General features: G+C 48.4%; 1 protein-coding gene across 1 annotated transcript in view; it reads right to left on the reverse strand.

Annotated features, from left to right (window-relative positions):
- The window catches only part of CFAP99 (cilia and flagella associated protein 99), a 60,458-nt gene that overhangs the window by 13,216 nt on the left and 29,402 nt on the right, over window positions 1-17,840 (reverse strand). The window contains exons 8-13 of the mRNA XM_072126194.1: window positions 7,552-7,620; window positions 6,732-6,815; window positions 5,056-5,144; window positions 3,849-4,053; window positions 938-1,079; window positions 79-230 (exon numbers count right to left, since the gene is read on the reverse strand). Coding sequence (XP_071982295.1) covers window positions 79-230; window positions 938-1,079; window positions 3,849-4,053; window positions 5,056-5,144; window positions 6,732-6,815; window positions 7,552-7,620 — 741 coding nt within the window. The remainder of the gene's footprint in view (window positions 1-78; window positions 231-937; window positions 1,080-3,848; window positions 4,054-5,055; window positions 5,145-6,731; window positions 6,816-7,551; window positions 7,621-17,840) is intronic.

Here is a 17,840-nt window from a genome sequence, read left to right on the forward strand (position 1 = left end):
TGCAAGAACAATACATGATACATTGCTGCCTGTATTATGCATCTACATTATATGTATCTAGCCATACATCGCACTCACCTGTGTCAGATCCACAAACTTTTGTCTGATGATTGGCACCGACTCCATGGCTCGAATCTCTCGGATCAGCTCAAATTTCTTCCTCAGCTCCTCCTGTGCCTCCTCCAGGGCTTGGCGTAAGAGCTCCCGACTCTCCTCTGCTACTTCTTGTACTAGACAGTAACAGCATCAGACAGTATTAAGAGACACTTCTCTATCATGGTGACACCACACTGGTGCTGTTACCAACTCTGGTGTGACATTCAATGCTGATGATTTACTTAAAGGGGTTCTTCAGGCATAAATATGTCACATACCTGCAATATCTTAATTCGATATTTATGTATTTTGATAGGAGCTTGCTTTTTCAGATACCAAGTTCCTGTATAGTCATGAACATCAAATGCTTGATGCCTAAAGCCACCACTAGAGGGAGCTAAATACATGCAATTAATTTAATTATAACACAGTGTGCAGTGAGCTACCCCTAGTGGTGACTGTAATGGCTACACTTTCATTGCTGAAAATTAAAAGCTTAATCTGTGTTAGTGATGACAGTCAATTATTAGTCATGCCACAAACAGTTCTCTTTTGGGAGCTACGTTGTATTGTCCCAAAGCTCTGTTCACACTTTGGAGCCGATACACTAATACTCGAATACACAATGGGGGTCATTTACTAAGTTCCTGATTCACGTTTTCCCGACACGTTACCCGAATATTTCCCATTTGCGCCGATTTTCCCTGTATTGCCCCGGGATTTTGGCGCACCAGCTTTTTGTTACTTATTCTGAATTCTGCAGCATCCCCCTCCTCCAGGAACCGGTGTAAGTCGTCTGGTTTGTTTCTTATATCACTACTGTGGTGTACCGGTGACTTACCTATTTGCTGCTTGTACTTCTGGAGCTTGAGTTTTGCTTGTTTGGCATTTTTGTGTCCCTCAGCCACTTGTTCCACGAGGTCCCGCATCTCCTTCTCTTCTTGCAGACGTTTCTCTGCGTACTGACGCATCAGCTCCTCTGTCTACAGGACAAACGAGACAGGAACATTGCCTTTAAGATAACCTAGTTTCATACACTGTATACAGAAGTGTACATCATATATCTGACCACTAAATTTACAACTTTTGTGGGTCTACTTTTTTCTATGCCGAAAAGTGGCAGACATTTCCTGAGCTTTAAACGGAGTCTACCACCTCTACCAAGCCAGCAGCATTTTGTAGAGAAATGGCCATTGTTCCATTTTCAAGATATTCCCAGTTGAATCTGTATGCTAATGAGGTAGTTGGTGCACCCTGAACGTGTCCTAAGCACTGTCTAAATCCCTTCCTTCTTCTTTCACTGTCACCCTATGGTTGTCGAAAGACAGATCTCCTGCTTATCTTATGGATGTGGTCATGGTCCAGGAAGGTGCAGACTGCATAAAAACTTAAATTGCTCTACGGGGGGGCTGATAAATTCTAGTTACTTGCTTGAAGCAGAAAGCTTGGGCATCCAGTTCAGCATAAGAACAGTAACATAACAGAACCCGTTGGTTTAACCCTTCTTAGATATCTTATCTGTGCCCTATCCCTCGTACAATGACTCCTGGTGAAAGTAAGATTAGTTCTGGGTCATAGAATAGGGAACAGTGGGGGTCCTAACTGTGTGCCCCCAAACGATCATGAAACTCTGCACTGCACTCCACTGATTTTCCACGTCCAGGCTCGAGAAAGCCCATTAATCAGCTATTTCCATCATTGCCAAAGCAATCTTCACTATCCTGATCAGTGGGGGTACCTGAGGTTGGTGGACCCTACAATTAGCATGTTATTACCTACGTATCCTGTGGGCAGGGGCCGACCTGGAAACTTGGCACATGCCTTGGTGCCCCCAAAGTTTTTGATGCTGCAAGTTTTTCGTATATTTCAAAGCAGAATGTGGCCTCATCCTATCAAAGGGTTAAACTAAGGCCCCTTTTACACCTGTGTTGCAGATGACGTCAGAGTCCGATCAGGGTGCGATCAGGGTTTGGTCAGTGAAAAACGAACATTTTCCATCAGAGTTCAATCAGTTTTCAGTCAGAGTTAGTTCGGTGTCTCCGTATTTCACGCAAGTTTTTTTGGTGTTTTCAATGCATTTTTAATGTGTTTTTCACACACAGATAAAACGTGTGAAAAGGATTCAGGACTGAGCTCTATCTTTTCTATGGCAATGGATCAGTGAAAAACGCTGCGTCTCCATGGACTTGTATGGTGCGTTTTTCGTGCGTGTGTGAGTGAAAAATAAACTAAGTCTGAAAAAAAATGTTAATTACAATGGGTCAGAGTGCAATGCAAGTTCTGCGTATTAAAGGCACGCGCAGAACACAGGCGTGAAAAACGCAAGTGTGAAAGGGGCCTAACAAGAAGAGTCTGGGGCAGATTTACTTACCCGGTCCATTCGCGATCCAGCGGCGCGTTCTCTGCGGTGGATTAGGGTTCGGCCGGGATTCACTAAGGTAGTTCCTCTGACGTCCACCAGGTGGCGCTGCGCTGAAATTCCCCGAGGCCCGCTGGAATGCACTCAAGTTCACCGGCCTATACCTGGTGAAGGTAAGTGCAAGTCCTGCGACACTTTTTGTTTTTTAAATGTGGCGGTTTTTCCGAATCCGTCGGGTTATTGTTCGGCCACACCCCCGATTTCCGTCACGTGTATGCCAGCGCCGATGCGCCACAATCGGATCGCGTGCACCAAAATCCCGGGGTAATACAGGGAAAATCGGCGCAAATCGGAAATATTCGGGTAACGCGTCGGGAAAACGCGAATCGGGCCCTTAGTAAATGACCCCCTCTGTGTTTGTAGAAAATAATTAGGTCAGGATTTATGATCTGGCTTCATCGTCACGCTTTATGGTCAGCGACGTAAAATGTCTTGCTGTCTATGTCACAGCTTATCATGAGTGATACCCCCTCCCCCCACGTCATCTTCCTGTCCTGTTCTTCCATCAAAACTCTAAACCCCTCACCTATTAGAAGACTAGAATTTTGAGGCTCGGATGTGAGTCTTAATAAGAATAAGGATCAATTATTCTTCCTGGACACATGGAATTGAGTCCCTTCTCTCATTAGTTCTGATGAATCAACCATCAGCACCACGCGGCCAATGTGCTTGATGTCTTTAAAGAGAACCTGTCACCAGGTTTTGCCCAACTAAACTACCAGACCCCTCAGGTATAATATATGATGTCCATTCTATAATTCCCTAATTTATTTGAAATCCCATCCTATTACCTATAAAACAATCTCCCCCAAAGGCAAACATGACCCTTCTCATCCCATTTCCACATGAGATGAGTCAAGTTTAGTGATTGCAAGGGAAGTGTCACTGCATCCTCTCTTCTATAGCACTTAGAAACATGCTTTTTGTGCCATATTAGAGTTAAGCATCTCAACTTTCAGAACACAGGATTCTGTAAGCTACAGAACTGGACATGCAGGAGGCAGAGAAAGCCTGATGTGATGTGAATATCTTCAATAGGACACCATGCAGTAGTATGTTTCTAGGTGCTATATGAACAGGAGACAGGGGCTTCTGCAGTGACACGATCGCTGCACCCACTAGACTTGTGAAAATGGGATGAGAAGAGTCATATTTTCCTGACTTTGGGGGAGATTTTTTTTTATAGGTTAACGTATGAGATTTCACATAAAAGAGGGAAATCTAGAAGGGACATTTCATACCCAATCTGATGGAGCTGATAGTTTATTGGGGTAAAACCTGGTGACAGGTTCTCTTTAAGCATTGGCAAAGTAGATGCACAAATCTCTCACACCTCTTCTTTCTTCATGAGAGCCTTCCTCTTGTTGTCCTGGATGAGGTTCTGTCGGGCCAGGACGGCCTCCTCGCGGCTCAGCTTCCCCTCAAGTCGCCGGCACTCTATATCTGCCAGTTGCCTTTCCAGGTCCTTTGCCTGCATTTGCCGCTGCCATTCCAGAAACTCGCTAGGATCCCGGGCTCCGTCAACCAGTTTCTCTATTCTAGAAGATACAATACACATTAGCAAATGTTGTAGTGTAGGAGTTATGCGATATCAAAGCGATAAACTGTACAATGAAATTTACTGCCTTCAATAATAACATTGGAAGAAATAAACTCGCAGGCTCCATCTAGTGGTGACTGATGGTAGCTAAATATTTGAAATTGAAGAATCACCAACCAATCATGTCCATGTTCTTATCCATAGTGGGCAGTAATATATTTATAAGCATTGAGTATCATATGACCATGGTAAGCATAAGCCTACCACCTGGTGCAACCCTCAGGATAGTCCATCAAGTGCTCGCATAGGGGTCATGTATCCATAATGATCCCGTAATCCAGCCTTTAGCTCACTCACTCCAGCAGCTGTCATTGACTCCGCAGCATCTTCTAGCGCACCTCCCCTCTATGCAGTTTTCAAGAAGGTATGTAATTTTAATTATGTAAAATATATGCTTCTCTCTGCAGAAGTAGGTGCCAGATGGCGACACAAATCAAGTCAGGCAGATTTGCTGTCAGTTTTATGACTGTAAAAAAAAATTAATAATCTTGGCAGAAAATGAGTAATTGCTAGTTATGTGATTTCTGCAATGAATAGTATCAGTATGTGTAATACAGGCAGTCCCCGGGTTACGTACAAGATAGGTTCCATAGGTTTGTTCTTAAGTTGAATTTGTATGTAAGTCGAAACTGTATATTTTACAATTGTAACTCCAGACAAAATTTTTGGTTTTACCCAGTGACAATTGGAATTTCAAAATTTTTTGCTGTAATTGGACCAAGGATGATCAATAAAACTTAATTACAGACACCTTACAGCTGATCATTGCAGTCTGGGACTACAGTAAAGCATTCAGAGACCTTCCCCAGAGGTCACAGTGGGCAGAGGGGTCCGTCTTTACGAGTCGTCTGTAAGTCAGGTGTCCTTAGACTAATGTATGAGAGACACAGATGCCCGTCACATAGGGGGCAGCACTGCTTGTATAGGGCTATGGCTCTACCTGCTCAGTTCTTCCTCCACCTGCCGCTGGTACAGAGCACCCTCTCTCAGTATGGCGGCGGCATTCAGCCTCACCGGGACGTTGTCCACCTGGGAATATAAATGAGTTAGAAAACAGGCAAAGAGTAACCAAACTGCTGTCCAAAGTTGCTCCCCTTCACCCCTTTCTATTTTCACTTTCACTCCCCACCTTCAAAAATCTATAACTCTTATTTTTCAGTGTAAAGAGCTGAACAAATTGGACTTTGTAGTGACGGTATTTATTATTCCATGTTGTGTACTGAAAAAAATACGATCACAGGGATACCAAATTTACATAGGTTTCATTGTGTTTCGAAAAAATTATGTACAAAAAAATGGCGCTAACAACTTTTCATGCTTTGGTGTATGGAGCTGTGCAAAGTGTCAATGTTTGACGTTTTCATTGATATCTTTTTGAGGACTGTACGGCCTTTTATTAAATTGTTTATGTGTTGCTAAATGAAGCAAAAGTGGCGTTTGAGACATTTGGAGCGCTATTTTCTGTTGTAGGGTTTAATGTTGGTAATAACAGTTTTTATATATCAGGACTTTTGGGATGCGGTGACAGCGATTTATGATTTTATTTGTTTTATATCAGTTCTAGGGAAAGAGGGGGGGGGGTGATTTTTTCACTTTTTTTTAATACAATTTTAATAGACCTCCTAGACCAGTGGTGGCGAACCTATGGCACGGGTGCCAGAGGTGGCACTCGGAGCCCTTTCTGTGGGCACCCAGCACAGAATTTACTAGATAGGACTCAAGGCTTCCTCCTGCAGTCCAAGACAGCCCAGGGCGCGCCACGCTCAGTGCCAGGACTACAGGAGGAGCGAGAAGGTGTGGACAGAGATGGATTATCGTTGGATCTCCTGCTCTAGGTCCCCTGATTCTTCCTCTTCAGGGAACCCTGGAGGGAAGCTACAATCCAAATGTCTCCTGCTTTCTATTGTGTTGGTGTCTTCAGGACACCAATATGATTGAAACTTGTGATACAGCAGCGATCAATAGGTTACTGCTTAAATTGTCATGTTGGCACTTTGCGACATATAAGTGGGTTTTGGTTGTAGTTTGGGCACTCTATATCTAAAAGGTTTGCCATCACTGTCCTAGGGAGTCTGATCGCTTCTTCTATGTAGTGCAATACTACTGTATTGCAGTTTATGGAGAATTTGCTATAGATCTGTAACAGTGGGCCACTGGCACACTGTTACAGATCTTCAGCAATGACAGCAAATGACGGCAAAATAATCGCTCAATGATGAGGTCATAGGGAACCACATTCAAAACCAACATGGCAATTTTTCTAGGTGTTTTCGGCAATATGTATACTATGACATCACCAGGGTTTTACCCATGAAACAAGTTGCTGATCGTTAGTGGTCTCGGTAATCTCCGTCAGCTCCATAGAGATGAATGGAGCAGAATGGACATGCATAGCCATCTGCTCCATTCATCTTAGGTAACAACGAGGGGTCAGACGGAGGTGCCTCAGACCCCAGCGAACCCCCCGTTGTTTGGATCTGTGGGGTTATCAACACTGAGACCCCCACCAATCAGCAAGTGTGGAACGGTTCTAACTTGTATGGTGGGCTAACCCCTTTAAATGTGTTACTCTATCCAACTATCATACATAAAGAGCTACAGATAACCCCCTCTTACCTTCTTTATCTGAACCTGCTGGGATTTCATTTTATTAAAATCCAATTTGTTATCTTCTTCTTTCATTATTTCCGACAAAACACGCTGCAAAGACATCAACAAGATAGACATCAACACATTATATTGTAATATTAGTAACCCTCTGCCTACTGCAGGGCAGCCAATAGAAATAGCTTCCTGCCCTGCTTGTCAGGTAAGGAGCAGGACCTCTGCTGTACATGCAGATATTGCTGAGAAACTTCTTCTTCAAGTAAGTGAGAAGAGATTATATTGTCAGCTGCCAGAAGAGGGAAGAGACTGCCCTGGCATAATATTTTATAGGGAATACAAGTATTTTGTAAAACCGACATGTCAGGCAGCAAAATTCTCATCAAATGGCAAAACCCCTTTACAAATCTCATGTATGGTGTAAAAAGCAAAAAGATATTCTGGTGGTCTAGTAGTCTGAGACTTGTGTGAAATAAACTGCAGCAATATATAAAGGGAGTGTCCACAATAACAAGGCTCCACCCACTATTGTGCTTCATCATCGACAGTCAACATTATTTATGGGGTGGCCTAGTGGAAAAATCTGAAAATGTAAAAAGTTTTCATGTTATTGGTGGTCCAGGCAGTAGGACCCCACCAATCGTTCAGTGATCACATATATTCTAGTGAGATTATTCCTCTACATCTCTTGTATTTCCAGTACACCTACAAGGGATCATTCACATATGGGAAAAGATTAGTATAAAGCATGTGGCCAATAACTAAGGCTGTATATGTGTATATTCCCCATTTTCTGGCCTGGGGTGCACCTGCACAGCTGAACATTACGTACCTTGGTTTTCTCAGACTTCTCAGGATTGGCGCACCTAAACTGACCCATGTTGGCTTCGATCAACAGCTCCTGAAATTGCAATCAGAGGACGACATTATGGAAATGCATTGACCTTTGGGAAAATCTGCTGCATAGTTAAGTTCCTGTTCTGTCAAACCTGGCAGGGCCTGCATTTATATCAATAGCATCCAATGATAAGGCAGAGTGAGAAAAAAGATTGTAACTGACCATAATATATATTTTGATTTTGTGGTATATAAGGTTGGAAAAAGATGCAGGTTCATCAAGTGCAAAGGATTAGATCAAACAAATGTTTTTCTTCCATAACCAGTGTCACGGGTGGTCCCGCGACCCACCTCTCCTCTAGGTGTAGAGGATGCCCCCTGTCTATGGTGATGGTAGAACTGCCTCTCCTCTAGGTGTAGAGGATGCCCCCTGTCTATAGTGATGGTAGAACCTCCTCTCCTCTAGGTGTAGAGGATGTCCCTGTCTATGGTGATGGTAGAACCGCCTCTCCTCTAGGTGTAGAGGATGCTCCCTGTCTATGGTGATGGTACAACTGCCTCTCCTCTAGGTGTAGAGGATGCCCCCTGTCTATAGTGATGGTAGAACCACCTCTCCTCTAGGTGTAGAGGATGCCCCCTGTCTATGGTGATGGTAGAACTGCCTCTCCTCTAGGTGTAGAGGATGCCCCCTGTCTATAGTGATGATAGAACCACCTCTCCTCTAGGTGTAGAGGATGCTCCCTGTCTATGGTGATGGTACAACTGCCTCTCCTCTAGGTGTAGAGGATGCCCCCTGTCTATGGTGATGGTAGATCCTCCTCTCCTCTAGGTGTAGAGGATGCCTCCTGTCTATGGTGATGGTAGAACCTCCTCTCCTCTAGGTGTAGAGGATGCCTCCTGTCTATGGTGATGGTAGAACCGCCTCTCCTCTAGGTGTAGAGGATGTCCCCTGTCTATGGTGATGGTACAACCTCCTCTCCTCTAGGTGTAGAGCATGCCCCCTGTCTATGGTGATGGTAGAACCTCCTCTCCTCTAGGTGTAGAGGATGCCCCCTGTCTATGGTGATGGTAGAACTGCCTCTCCTCTAGGTGTAGAGGATGCCCCCTGTCTATAGTGATGATAGAACCACCTCTCCTCTAGGTGTAGAGGATGCTCCCTGTCTATGGTGATGGTAGAACTGCCTCTCCTCTAGGTGTAGAGGATGCCCCCTGTCTATGGTGATGGTAGAACCGCTTTTCCTTTAGGTGTAGAGGATGCTCCCTGTCTATGGTGATGGTAGAACCACCTCTCCTCTAGGTGTAGAGGATGCCCCCTGTCTATGGTGATGGTAGAACTGCTTTTCCTCTAGGTGTAGAGGATGCCCCCTGTCTATGGTGATGGTAGAACCTCCTCTCCTCTAGGTGTAGAGGATGCCCCCTGTCTATGGTGATGGTAGAACCACCTCTCCTCTAGGTGTAGAGGATGCCCCCTGTCTATGGTGATGGTAGAACTGCCTCTCCTCTAGGTGTAGAGGATGCCCCCTGTCTATAGTGATGGTAGAACCTCCTCTCCTCTAGGTGTAGAGGATGCCCCCTGTCTATGGTGATGGTAGAACCGCCTCTCCTCTAGGTGTAGAGGATGTCCCTGTCTATGGTGATGGTAGAACCTCCTCTCCTCTAGGTGTAGAGGATGCTCCCTGTCTATGGTGATGGTACAACTGCCTCTCCTCTAGGTGTAGAGGATGCCCCCTGTCTATAGTGATGGTAGAACCACCTCTCCTCTAGGTGTAGAGGATGCCCCCTGTCTATGGTGATGGTAGAACTGCCTCTCCTCTAGGTGTAGAGGATGCCCCCTGTCTATGGTGATGGTAGAACTGCCTCTCCTCTAGGTGTAGAGGATGCCCCCTGTCTATGGTGATGATAGAACCACCTCTCCTCTAGGTGTAGAGGATGCTCCCTGTCTATGGTGATGGTACAACTGCCTCTCCTCTAGGTGTAGAGGATGCCCCCTGTCTATGGTGATGGTAGATCCTCCTCTCCTCTAGGTGTAGAGGATGCCTCCTGTCTATGGTGATGGTAGAACCTCCTCTCCTCTAGGTGTAGAGGATGCCTCCTGTCTATGGTGATGGTAGAACCGCCTCTCCTCTAGGTGTAGAGGATGTCCCCTGTCTATGGTGATGGTACAACCTCCTCTCCTCTAGGTGTAGAGGATGCCCCCTGTCTATGGTGATGGTAGAACCTCCTCTCCTCTAGGTGTAGAGGATGCCCCCTGTCTATGGTTGTGATAGAACCACCTCTCCTCTATGTGTAGAGGACGCCCCCTGTCTATGGTGATGGTAGAACCGCCTCTCCTCTAGGTGTAGAGGATCCCCCTGTCTATGGTGATGGTAGAACTGCTTTTCCTCTAGGTGTAGAGGATGTCCCCTGTCTATGGTTATGATAGAACCGCCTCTCCTCTAGGTGTAGAGGATGTCCCCTGTCTATGGTTGTGATAGAACCTCCTCTCTTCTAGGTATAGAGGATGCCCCCTGTCTATGGTGATGGTAGAACCTCCTCTCCTCTATGTGTAGAGGACGCCCCCTGTCTATGGTGATGGTAGAACCGCCTCTCCTCTAGGTGTAGAGGATGCTCCCTGTCTATGGTGATGGTAGAGCCGCTTCTCCTCTAGGTGTAGAGGATGCCTCCTGTCTATGGTGATGGTAGAACCACCTCTCCTCTAGGTGTAGAGGATGCCCCCTGTCTATGGTGATGGTAGAACCACCTCTCCTCTAGGTGTAGAGGATGCCTCCTGTCTATGGTGATGGTAGAACTGCTTTTCCTCTAGGTGTAGAGGATGTCCCCTGTCTATGGTTATGATAGAACCGCCTCTCATCTAGGTGTAGAGGATGCCCCCTGTCTATGGTTGTGATAGAACCTCCTCTCTTCTAGGTATAGAGGATGCCCCCTGTCTATGGTGATGGTAGAACCTCCTCTCCTCTATGTGTAGAGGACGCCCCCTGTCTATGGTGATGGTAGAACCGCCTCTCCTCTAGGTGTAGAGGATGCTCCCTGTCTATGGTGATGGTAGAGCCGCTTCTCCTCTAGGTGTAGAGGATGCCTCCTGTCTATGGTGATGGTAGAACCACCTCTCCTCTAGGTGTAGAGGATGCCCCCTGTCTATGGTGATGGTAGAACCACCTCTCCTCTAGGTGTAGAGGATGCCTCCTGTCTATGGTGATGGTAGAACCACCTCTCCTCTAGGTGTAGAGGATGCCCCCTGTCTATGGTGATGGTAGAATCACCTCTCCTCTAGGTGTAGAGGATGTCCCTGTCTATGGTGATGGTAGAACAGCCTCTCCTCTAGGTGTAGAGGATGCCCCATGTCTATGGTGATGGTAGAACCGCCTCTCCTCTAGGTGTAGAGCAGGGGTCGGGAACCTATGGCTCGCGAGCCAGATATGGCTCTTTTGATGGCCGCATCTGGCTCGCAGCCAGGGCTCCTATCCAGGGGCATTACTACAGCCGTGGCATCTGCTACGCTGACTGTCAAGACCAGGGGCCCTTATCTGGCTCCTGTTGTGCCCCTGGCTGTAGTAATGCCCCTGGATGTATCCAGCAGAGCAGCGCAGGGGTACGCGGGGTTAATTCTGGGGTGGCACCTCCGTCTCCTTCCCTGCAGCAGTCTCCTCCGTGTGTGAGAGAGTGTGTGAGAGAGAGAGGGGAGGGGACTGTCTGCCTGCAGCCAATCCCAGCGCTGGATGTAGCAGCGCGGGAGATTCAGACAGAGGAGACCAGAGAGCTGCATACTGAGGAGACATCCAGCACCTGAGGAGAAGGAGTCAGCAGCGGGGGATCAGCCAGAGATAAGTGCTCCCTCCCCCCAGTGTCTCCTCACACTCTGCACTAACCCCTTAGTGTCCTGTCACACTCTGCACTAACCCCTTAGTGTCCTGTGTGCAGGAGCAGCTATGAAGCTCCTAAGTGTCCCTTATAGACCCCTCTGCATCATCCCCTCATATCTTCCCCCACCACTGCATTTCTACATTAATGTGAGGTTCTGCAGCAGCTGAGATACAAAATAGCTAGGACCTAAGACAAAATTGTGGTGCACGTCAGTAATAAATGTGGCACATGGTCCGGCTTAGCAGTAACAACAGTCTAGCAGTCTTGTGTGTGTAATAATGTTCTGCGGGGGGTGTATAATAATGTTCTGCGGGGGGTGGCGTGTGTATAATAATGTTCTGCGGGGGGTGGCGTGTGTATAATAATGTTCTGCGGGGGGTGGCGTGTGTATAATAATGTTCTGCGGGGGGTGGCGTGTGTATAATAATGTTCTGCGGGGGGTGGCGTGTGTATAATAATGTTCTGCGGCGGGTGGCGTGTGTATAATAATGTTCTGCGGGGGGTGGCGTGTGTATAATAATGTTCTGCGGGGGGTGGCGTGTGTATAATAATGTTCTGCGGGGGGTGGCGTGTGTATAATAATGTTCTGCGGGGGGTGGCGTGTGTATAATAATGTTCTGTGGGGGGTGGCGTGTGTATAATAATGTTCTGTGGGGGGTGGCGTGTGTATAATAATGTTCTGCCGGGGGTGGCGTGTGTATAATAATGTTCTGCGGCGGGTGTATAATAATGTTCTACTGCGGGTGGCGTGTGTATAATAATGTTCTGCGGGGGGTGGCGTGTGTATAATAATGTTCTGCGGGGGGTGGCGTGTGTATAATAATGTTCTGCGGGGGGTGGCGTGTGTATAATAATGTTCTGTGGGGGGTGGCGTGTGTATAATAATGTTCTGTGGGGGGTGGCGTGTGTATAATAATGTTCTGCCGGGGGTGGCGTGTGTATAATAATGTCCTGCGGGGGGTGGCGTGTGTATAATAATGTACTGCGGGGGATGGCGTGTGTATTATAATGTTCTGCGGGGGGTGGCGTGTGTATTATAATGTTCTGCGGGGGGTGGCGTGTGTATAATAATGTTCTGCGGGGGTGGCGTGTGTATAATAATGTTCTGCGGGGGGTGGCGTGTGTATTATAATGTTCTGCGGGGGGTGGCGTGTGTATTGGGATGTTCTGCGGGGGGTGGCGTGTGTATTGAGATGTTCTGCGGGGGGTGGCGTGTGTATAATAATGTACTGCGGGGGGTGGCGTGTGTATAATAACGTACTGCGGGGGGTGGCGTGTGTATAATAATGTTCTGCGGGGGGTGACGTGTGTATAATAATGTTCTGCGGGGGGTGGCGTGTGTATAATAATGTTCTGCGGGGGGTGGCGTGTGTATTATAATGTTCTGCGGGGGGTGGCGTGTGTATTATAATGTTCTGCGGGAGGTGGCGTGTGTATTATAATGTTCTGCGGGGGGTGGCGTGTGTATAATAATGTTCTGCGGGGGGTGGCGTGTGTATAATAATGTTCTGCAGGGGGTGGCGTGTGTATTATAATGTTCTGCGCGGGGTGGCGTGTGTATTATAATGTTCTGCGGGGGGTGGCGTGTGTATAATAATGTTCTGCGGGGGGTGGCGTGTGTATAATAATGTTCTGCGGGGGGTGGCGTGTGTATTATAATGTTCTGCGGGGAGTGGCGTGTGTATTATAATGTTCTGCGGGGGGTGGCGTGTGTATTATAATGTTCTGCGTGGGGTGGCGTGTGTATAATAATGTTCTGCGGGGGGTGGCGTGTGTATAATAATGTTCTACGGGGGGTGGCGTGTGTATTATAATGTTCTGCGGGGGGTGGCGTGTGTATTATAATGTTCTGCGGGGGGTGGCGTGTGTATAATAATGTTCTGCGGGGGGTGGCGTGTGTATAATAATGTTCTGTGGGGGGTGGCGTGTGTATAATAATGTTCTGCCGGGGGTGGCGTGTGTATAATAATGTTCTGCGGGGGATGGCGTGTGTATTATAATGTTCTGCGGGGGGTGGCGTGTGTATTATAATGTTCTGCGGGGGGTGGCGTGTGTATAATAATGTTCTGCGGGGGTGGCGTGTGTATAATAATGTTCTGCGGGGGGTGGCGTGTGTATTATAATGTTCTGCGGGGGGTGGCGTGTGTATTGGGATGTTCTGCGGGGGGTGGCGTGTGTATTGGGATGTTCTGCGGGGGGTGGCGTGTGTATAATAATGTACTGCGGGGGGTAGCGTGTGTATAATAATGTACTGCGGGGGGTGGCGTGTGTTTTATAATGTTCTGCGGGGGGTGGCGTGTGTATAATAATGTTCTGCGGGGGGTGGCGTGTGTATTATAATGTTCTGCGGGGGGTGGCGTGTGTATTATAATGTTCTGCGGGGGGTGGCGTGTGTATTATAATGTTCTGCGGGGGGTGGCGTGTGTATAATAATGTTCTGCGGGGGGTGGCGTGTGTATAATAATGTTCTGCGGGGGGTGGCGTGTGTATTATAATGTTCTGCGGGGGGTGGCGTGTGTATAATAATGTTCTGCGGGGGGTGGCGTGTGTATAATAATGTTCTGCGGGGGGTGGCGTGTGTATAATAATGTTCTGCGGGGGGTGGCGTGTGTATAATAATGTTCTGCGGGGGGTGGCGTGTGTATTATAATGTTCTGCGGGGGGTGGCGTGTGTATTATAATGTTCTGCGGGGGGTGGCGTGTGTATTATAATGTTCTGCGGGGGGTGGCGTGTGTATTATAATGTTCTGCGGGGGGTGGCGTGTGTATAATAATGTTCTGCGGGGGGTGGCGTGTCTATTATAATGTTCTGCGGGGGGTGGCGTGTGTATTATAATGTTCTGCGGGGGGTGGCGTGTGTATTATAATGTTCTGCGGGGGGTGGCGTGTGTATTATAATGTTCTGCGGGGGGTGGCGTGTGTGTAATAATGTTCTGCGGCGGGTGGCGGGTGTATTATAATGTTCTGCGGCGGGTGGCGGGTTTATTATAATGTTCTGCGGGGGGTGGCGTGTGTATTATAATGTTCTGCGGCGGGTGGCGTGTGTATTATAATGTTCTGCGGCGGGTGGCGTGTGTATTATAATGTCCTGCGGCGGGTGGCGTGTGTATTATAATGTCCTGCTGGGGGTGGCGTGTGTATAATAATATTCTGCGGGGGGTGGCGTGTGTATTATAATGTTCTGCGGGGGGTGGCGTGTGTATTATAATGTTCTGCGGGGGGTGGCGTGTGTATAATAATGTTCTGCGGGGGTGGCGTGTGTATAATAATGTTCTGCGGGGGGTGGCGTGTGTATAATAATGTTCTGCGGGGGGTGGCGTGTGTATAATAATGTTCTGCGGGGGGTGGCGTGTGTATAATAATGTTCTGTGGGGGGTGGCGTGTGTATAATAATGTTCTGCGGGGGGTGGCGTGTGTATTATAATGTTCTGCGGGGGTGGCGTGTGTATAATAATGTTCTGCTGGGGGTGGCGTGTGTATAATAATGTTCTGCGGGGGGTGGCGTGTGTATTATAATGTTCTGCGGGGGGTGGCGTGTGTATAATAATGTTCTGCGGGGGGTGGCGTGTGTATAATAATGTTCTGCGGGGGGTGGCGTGTGTATAATAATGTTCTGCGGGGGGTGGCGTGTGTATTATAATGTTCTGTGGGGGGTGGCGTGTGTATAATAATGTTCTGCGGGGGGTGGCGTGTGTATAATAATGTTCTGTGGGGGGTGGCGTGTGTATAATAATGTTCTGCGGGGGGTGGCGTGTGTATTATAATGTTCTGCGGGGGGTGGCGTGTGTATTATAATGTTCTGCGGGGGGTGGCGGGTGTATAATAATGTTCTGCGGGGGGTGGCGGGTGTATAATAATGTTCTGCGGCGGGTGGCGTGTGTATAATAATGTTCTGCGGGGGGTGGCGTGTGTATAATAATGTTCTGCGGGGGGTGGCGTGTGTATAATAATGTTCTGCGGGGGGTGGCGGGTGTATTATAATGTTCTGCGGGGGGTGGCGGGTGTATAATAATGTTCTGCGGGGGGTGGCGTGTGTATAATAATGTTCTGTGGCGGGTGGCGTGTGTATAATAATGTTCTGTGGCGGGTGTATTATAATGTTCTGCGGCGGGTGGCGTGATCCCCGACAAAAATGCGGCCGCGGGACCCTCAGTAAATTAGCCCCATTGTACGGCTCTCGCAGAATTATATTTTAAAATATGTGGCGCTTATGGCTCTCTCAGCCAAAAAGGTTCCTGACCCCTGGTGTAGAGGATGCCCCCTGTATATGGTGATGGTAGAACCGCCTCTCCTCTAGGTGCAGGGGGTGCCCCCTGTCTATGGTGATGGTAGAACCTCCTCTCCTCTAGGTGCAGGGGGTGCCCCCTGTCTATGGTGATGATAGAACCTCCTCTCCTCTAGGTGTAGAGGATGCCTCCTGTATATGGTGATGGTAGAATCTCCTCTCCTCTAGGTGTAGAGGATGCCCCCTGTCTATGGTGATGGTAGAACCCCCTCTCCCCTAGGTGTAGAGGATCCCCCCTGTCTATGGTGATGGTAGAACCTCCTCTCCTCTAGGTGTAGAGGATGCCCCCTGTCTATGGTGATGGTAGAACCGCCTCTCCTCTAGGTGTAGCGGATGCCCCCTGTCTATGGTGATGGTAGAACCTCCTCTCCTCTAGGTGTAGATGATGTCCCCTGTCTATGGTGATGGTAGAACCTCCTCTCCTCTAGGTGTAGAGGATGCCCCCTGTCTATGGTGATGGTAGAACCTCCTCTCCTCTAGGTGTAGAGGATGACCCCTGTCTATGGTGATGGTAGAACCTCCTCTCCTCTAGGTGTAGAGGATGCCCCCTGTCTATGGTGATGGTAGAACCTCCTCTCCTCTAGGTGTAGGGGATGTCCCCTGTCTATGGTGATGGTAGAACCACCTCTCCTCTAGGTGTAGAGGATGCCCCCTGTCTATGGCGATGGTAGAACCCCCTCTCCCCTAGGTGTAGAGGATCCCCCCTGTCTATGGTGATGATAGAACCTCCTCTCCTCTAGGTGTAGAGGATGCCCCCTGTCTATGGTGATGGTAGAACCGCCTCTCCTCTAGGTGTAGCGGATGCCCCCTGTCTATGGTGATGGTAGAACCTCCTCTCCTCTAGGTGTAGATGATGTCCCCTGTCTATGGTGATGGTAGAACCTCCTCTCCTCTAGGTGTAGAGGATGCCCCCTGTCTATGGTGATGGTAGAACCTCCTCTCCTCTAGGTGTAGAGGATGACCCCTGTCTATGGTGATGGTAGAACTGCCTCTCCCCTAGGTGTAGAGGATGCCCCCTGTCTATGGTGATGGTAGAACCGCCTCTCCTCTAGGTGCAGAGGATGAACCCTGTCTATGGTGATGGTAGAACCTCCTCTCCTCTAGGTGTAGAGGATGCCCCCTGTCTATGGTGATGGTAGAACCTCCTCTCCTCTAGTTGTAGAGGATGCCCCCTGTCTATGGTGATGGTAGAACCTCCTCTCCTCTAGTTGTAGAGGATGCCCCTGTCTATGGTGATGGTAGAACCGCCTCTCTTCTAGGTGTAGAGGATGCCCACTGTATATGGTGCTGGTAGAACCGCCTATCCTCTAGTCTAGGTGTAGAGGATGTCCCCTGTCTATGGTGATGGTAGAACCTCATCTCCTCTAGGTGTAGAGGATGCCCCCTGTCTATGGTGATGGTAGAACCTCCTCTCCTCTAGGTGTAGAGGATGCCCCCTGTCTATGGTGATGGTAGAACCACCTCCCCTCTAGGTGTAGAGGATGCCCCCTTTCTATGGTGATGGTAGAACCACCTCTCCTCTAGGTGTAGAGGATGCCCCCTCTTTATGGTGATGGTAGAACCTCCTCTCCTCTAGGTGTAGAGGATGCATCCTGTCTATGGTGATGGTAGAACCTCCTCTCCTCTAGGTGTAGAGGATGCATCCTGTCTATGGTGATGGTAGAACCTCCTCTCCTCTAGGTGTAGAGGATGCCCCCTGTCTATGGTGATGGTAGAACTGCCTCTCCTCTAGGTGTAGAGGATGCCCCCTGTCTATGGTGATGGTAGAACCTCCTCTCCTCTAGGTGTAGAGGATGCCCCCTGTCTATGGTGATGGTAGAACCTCCTCTCCTCTAGGTGTAGAGGATGCCCCCTGTCTATGGTGATGGTAGAACCTCCTCTCCTCTAGGTGTAGAGGATGCCCCCTGTCTATGGTGATGGTAGAACCTCCTCTCCTCTAGGTGTAGAGGATGCCCCCTGTCTATGGTGATGGTAGAACCTACTCTCCTCTAGGTGTAGAGGATTCCCCCTGTCTATGGTGATGGTAGAACCTCCTTTCCTCTAGGTGTAGAGGATGCCCCCTGTCTATGGTGATGGTAGAACCGCCTCTCCTCTAGGTGTAGAGGATGCCCCCTGTCTATGGTGATGGTAGAGCCTCC

This window comes from Engystomops pustulosus, chromosome 1 (genome assembly GCF_040894005.1).
Source record: "Engystomops pustulosus chromosome 1, aEngPut4.maternal, whole genome shotgun sequence".
Classification (NCBI taxonomy): domain Eukaryota; kingdom Metazoa; phylum Chordata; class Amphibia; order Anura; family Leptodactylidae; genus Engystomops; species Engystomops pustulosus.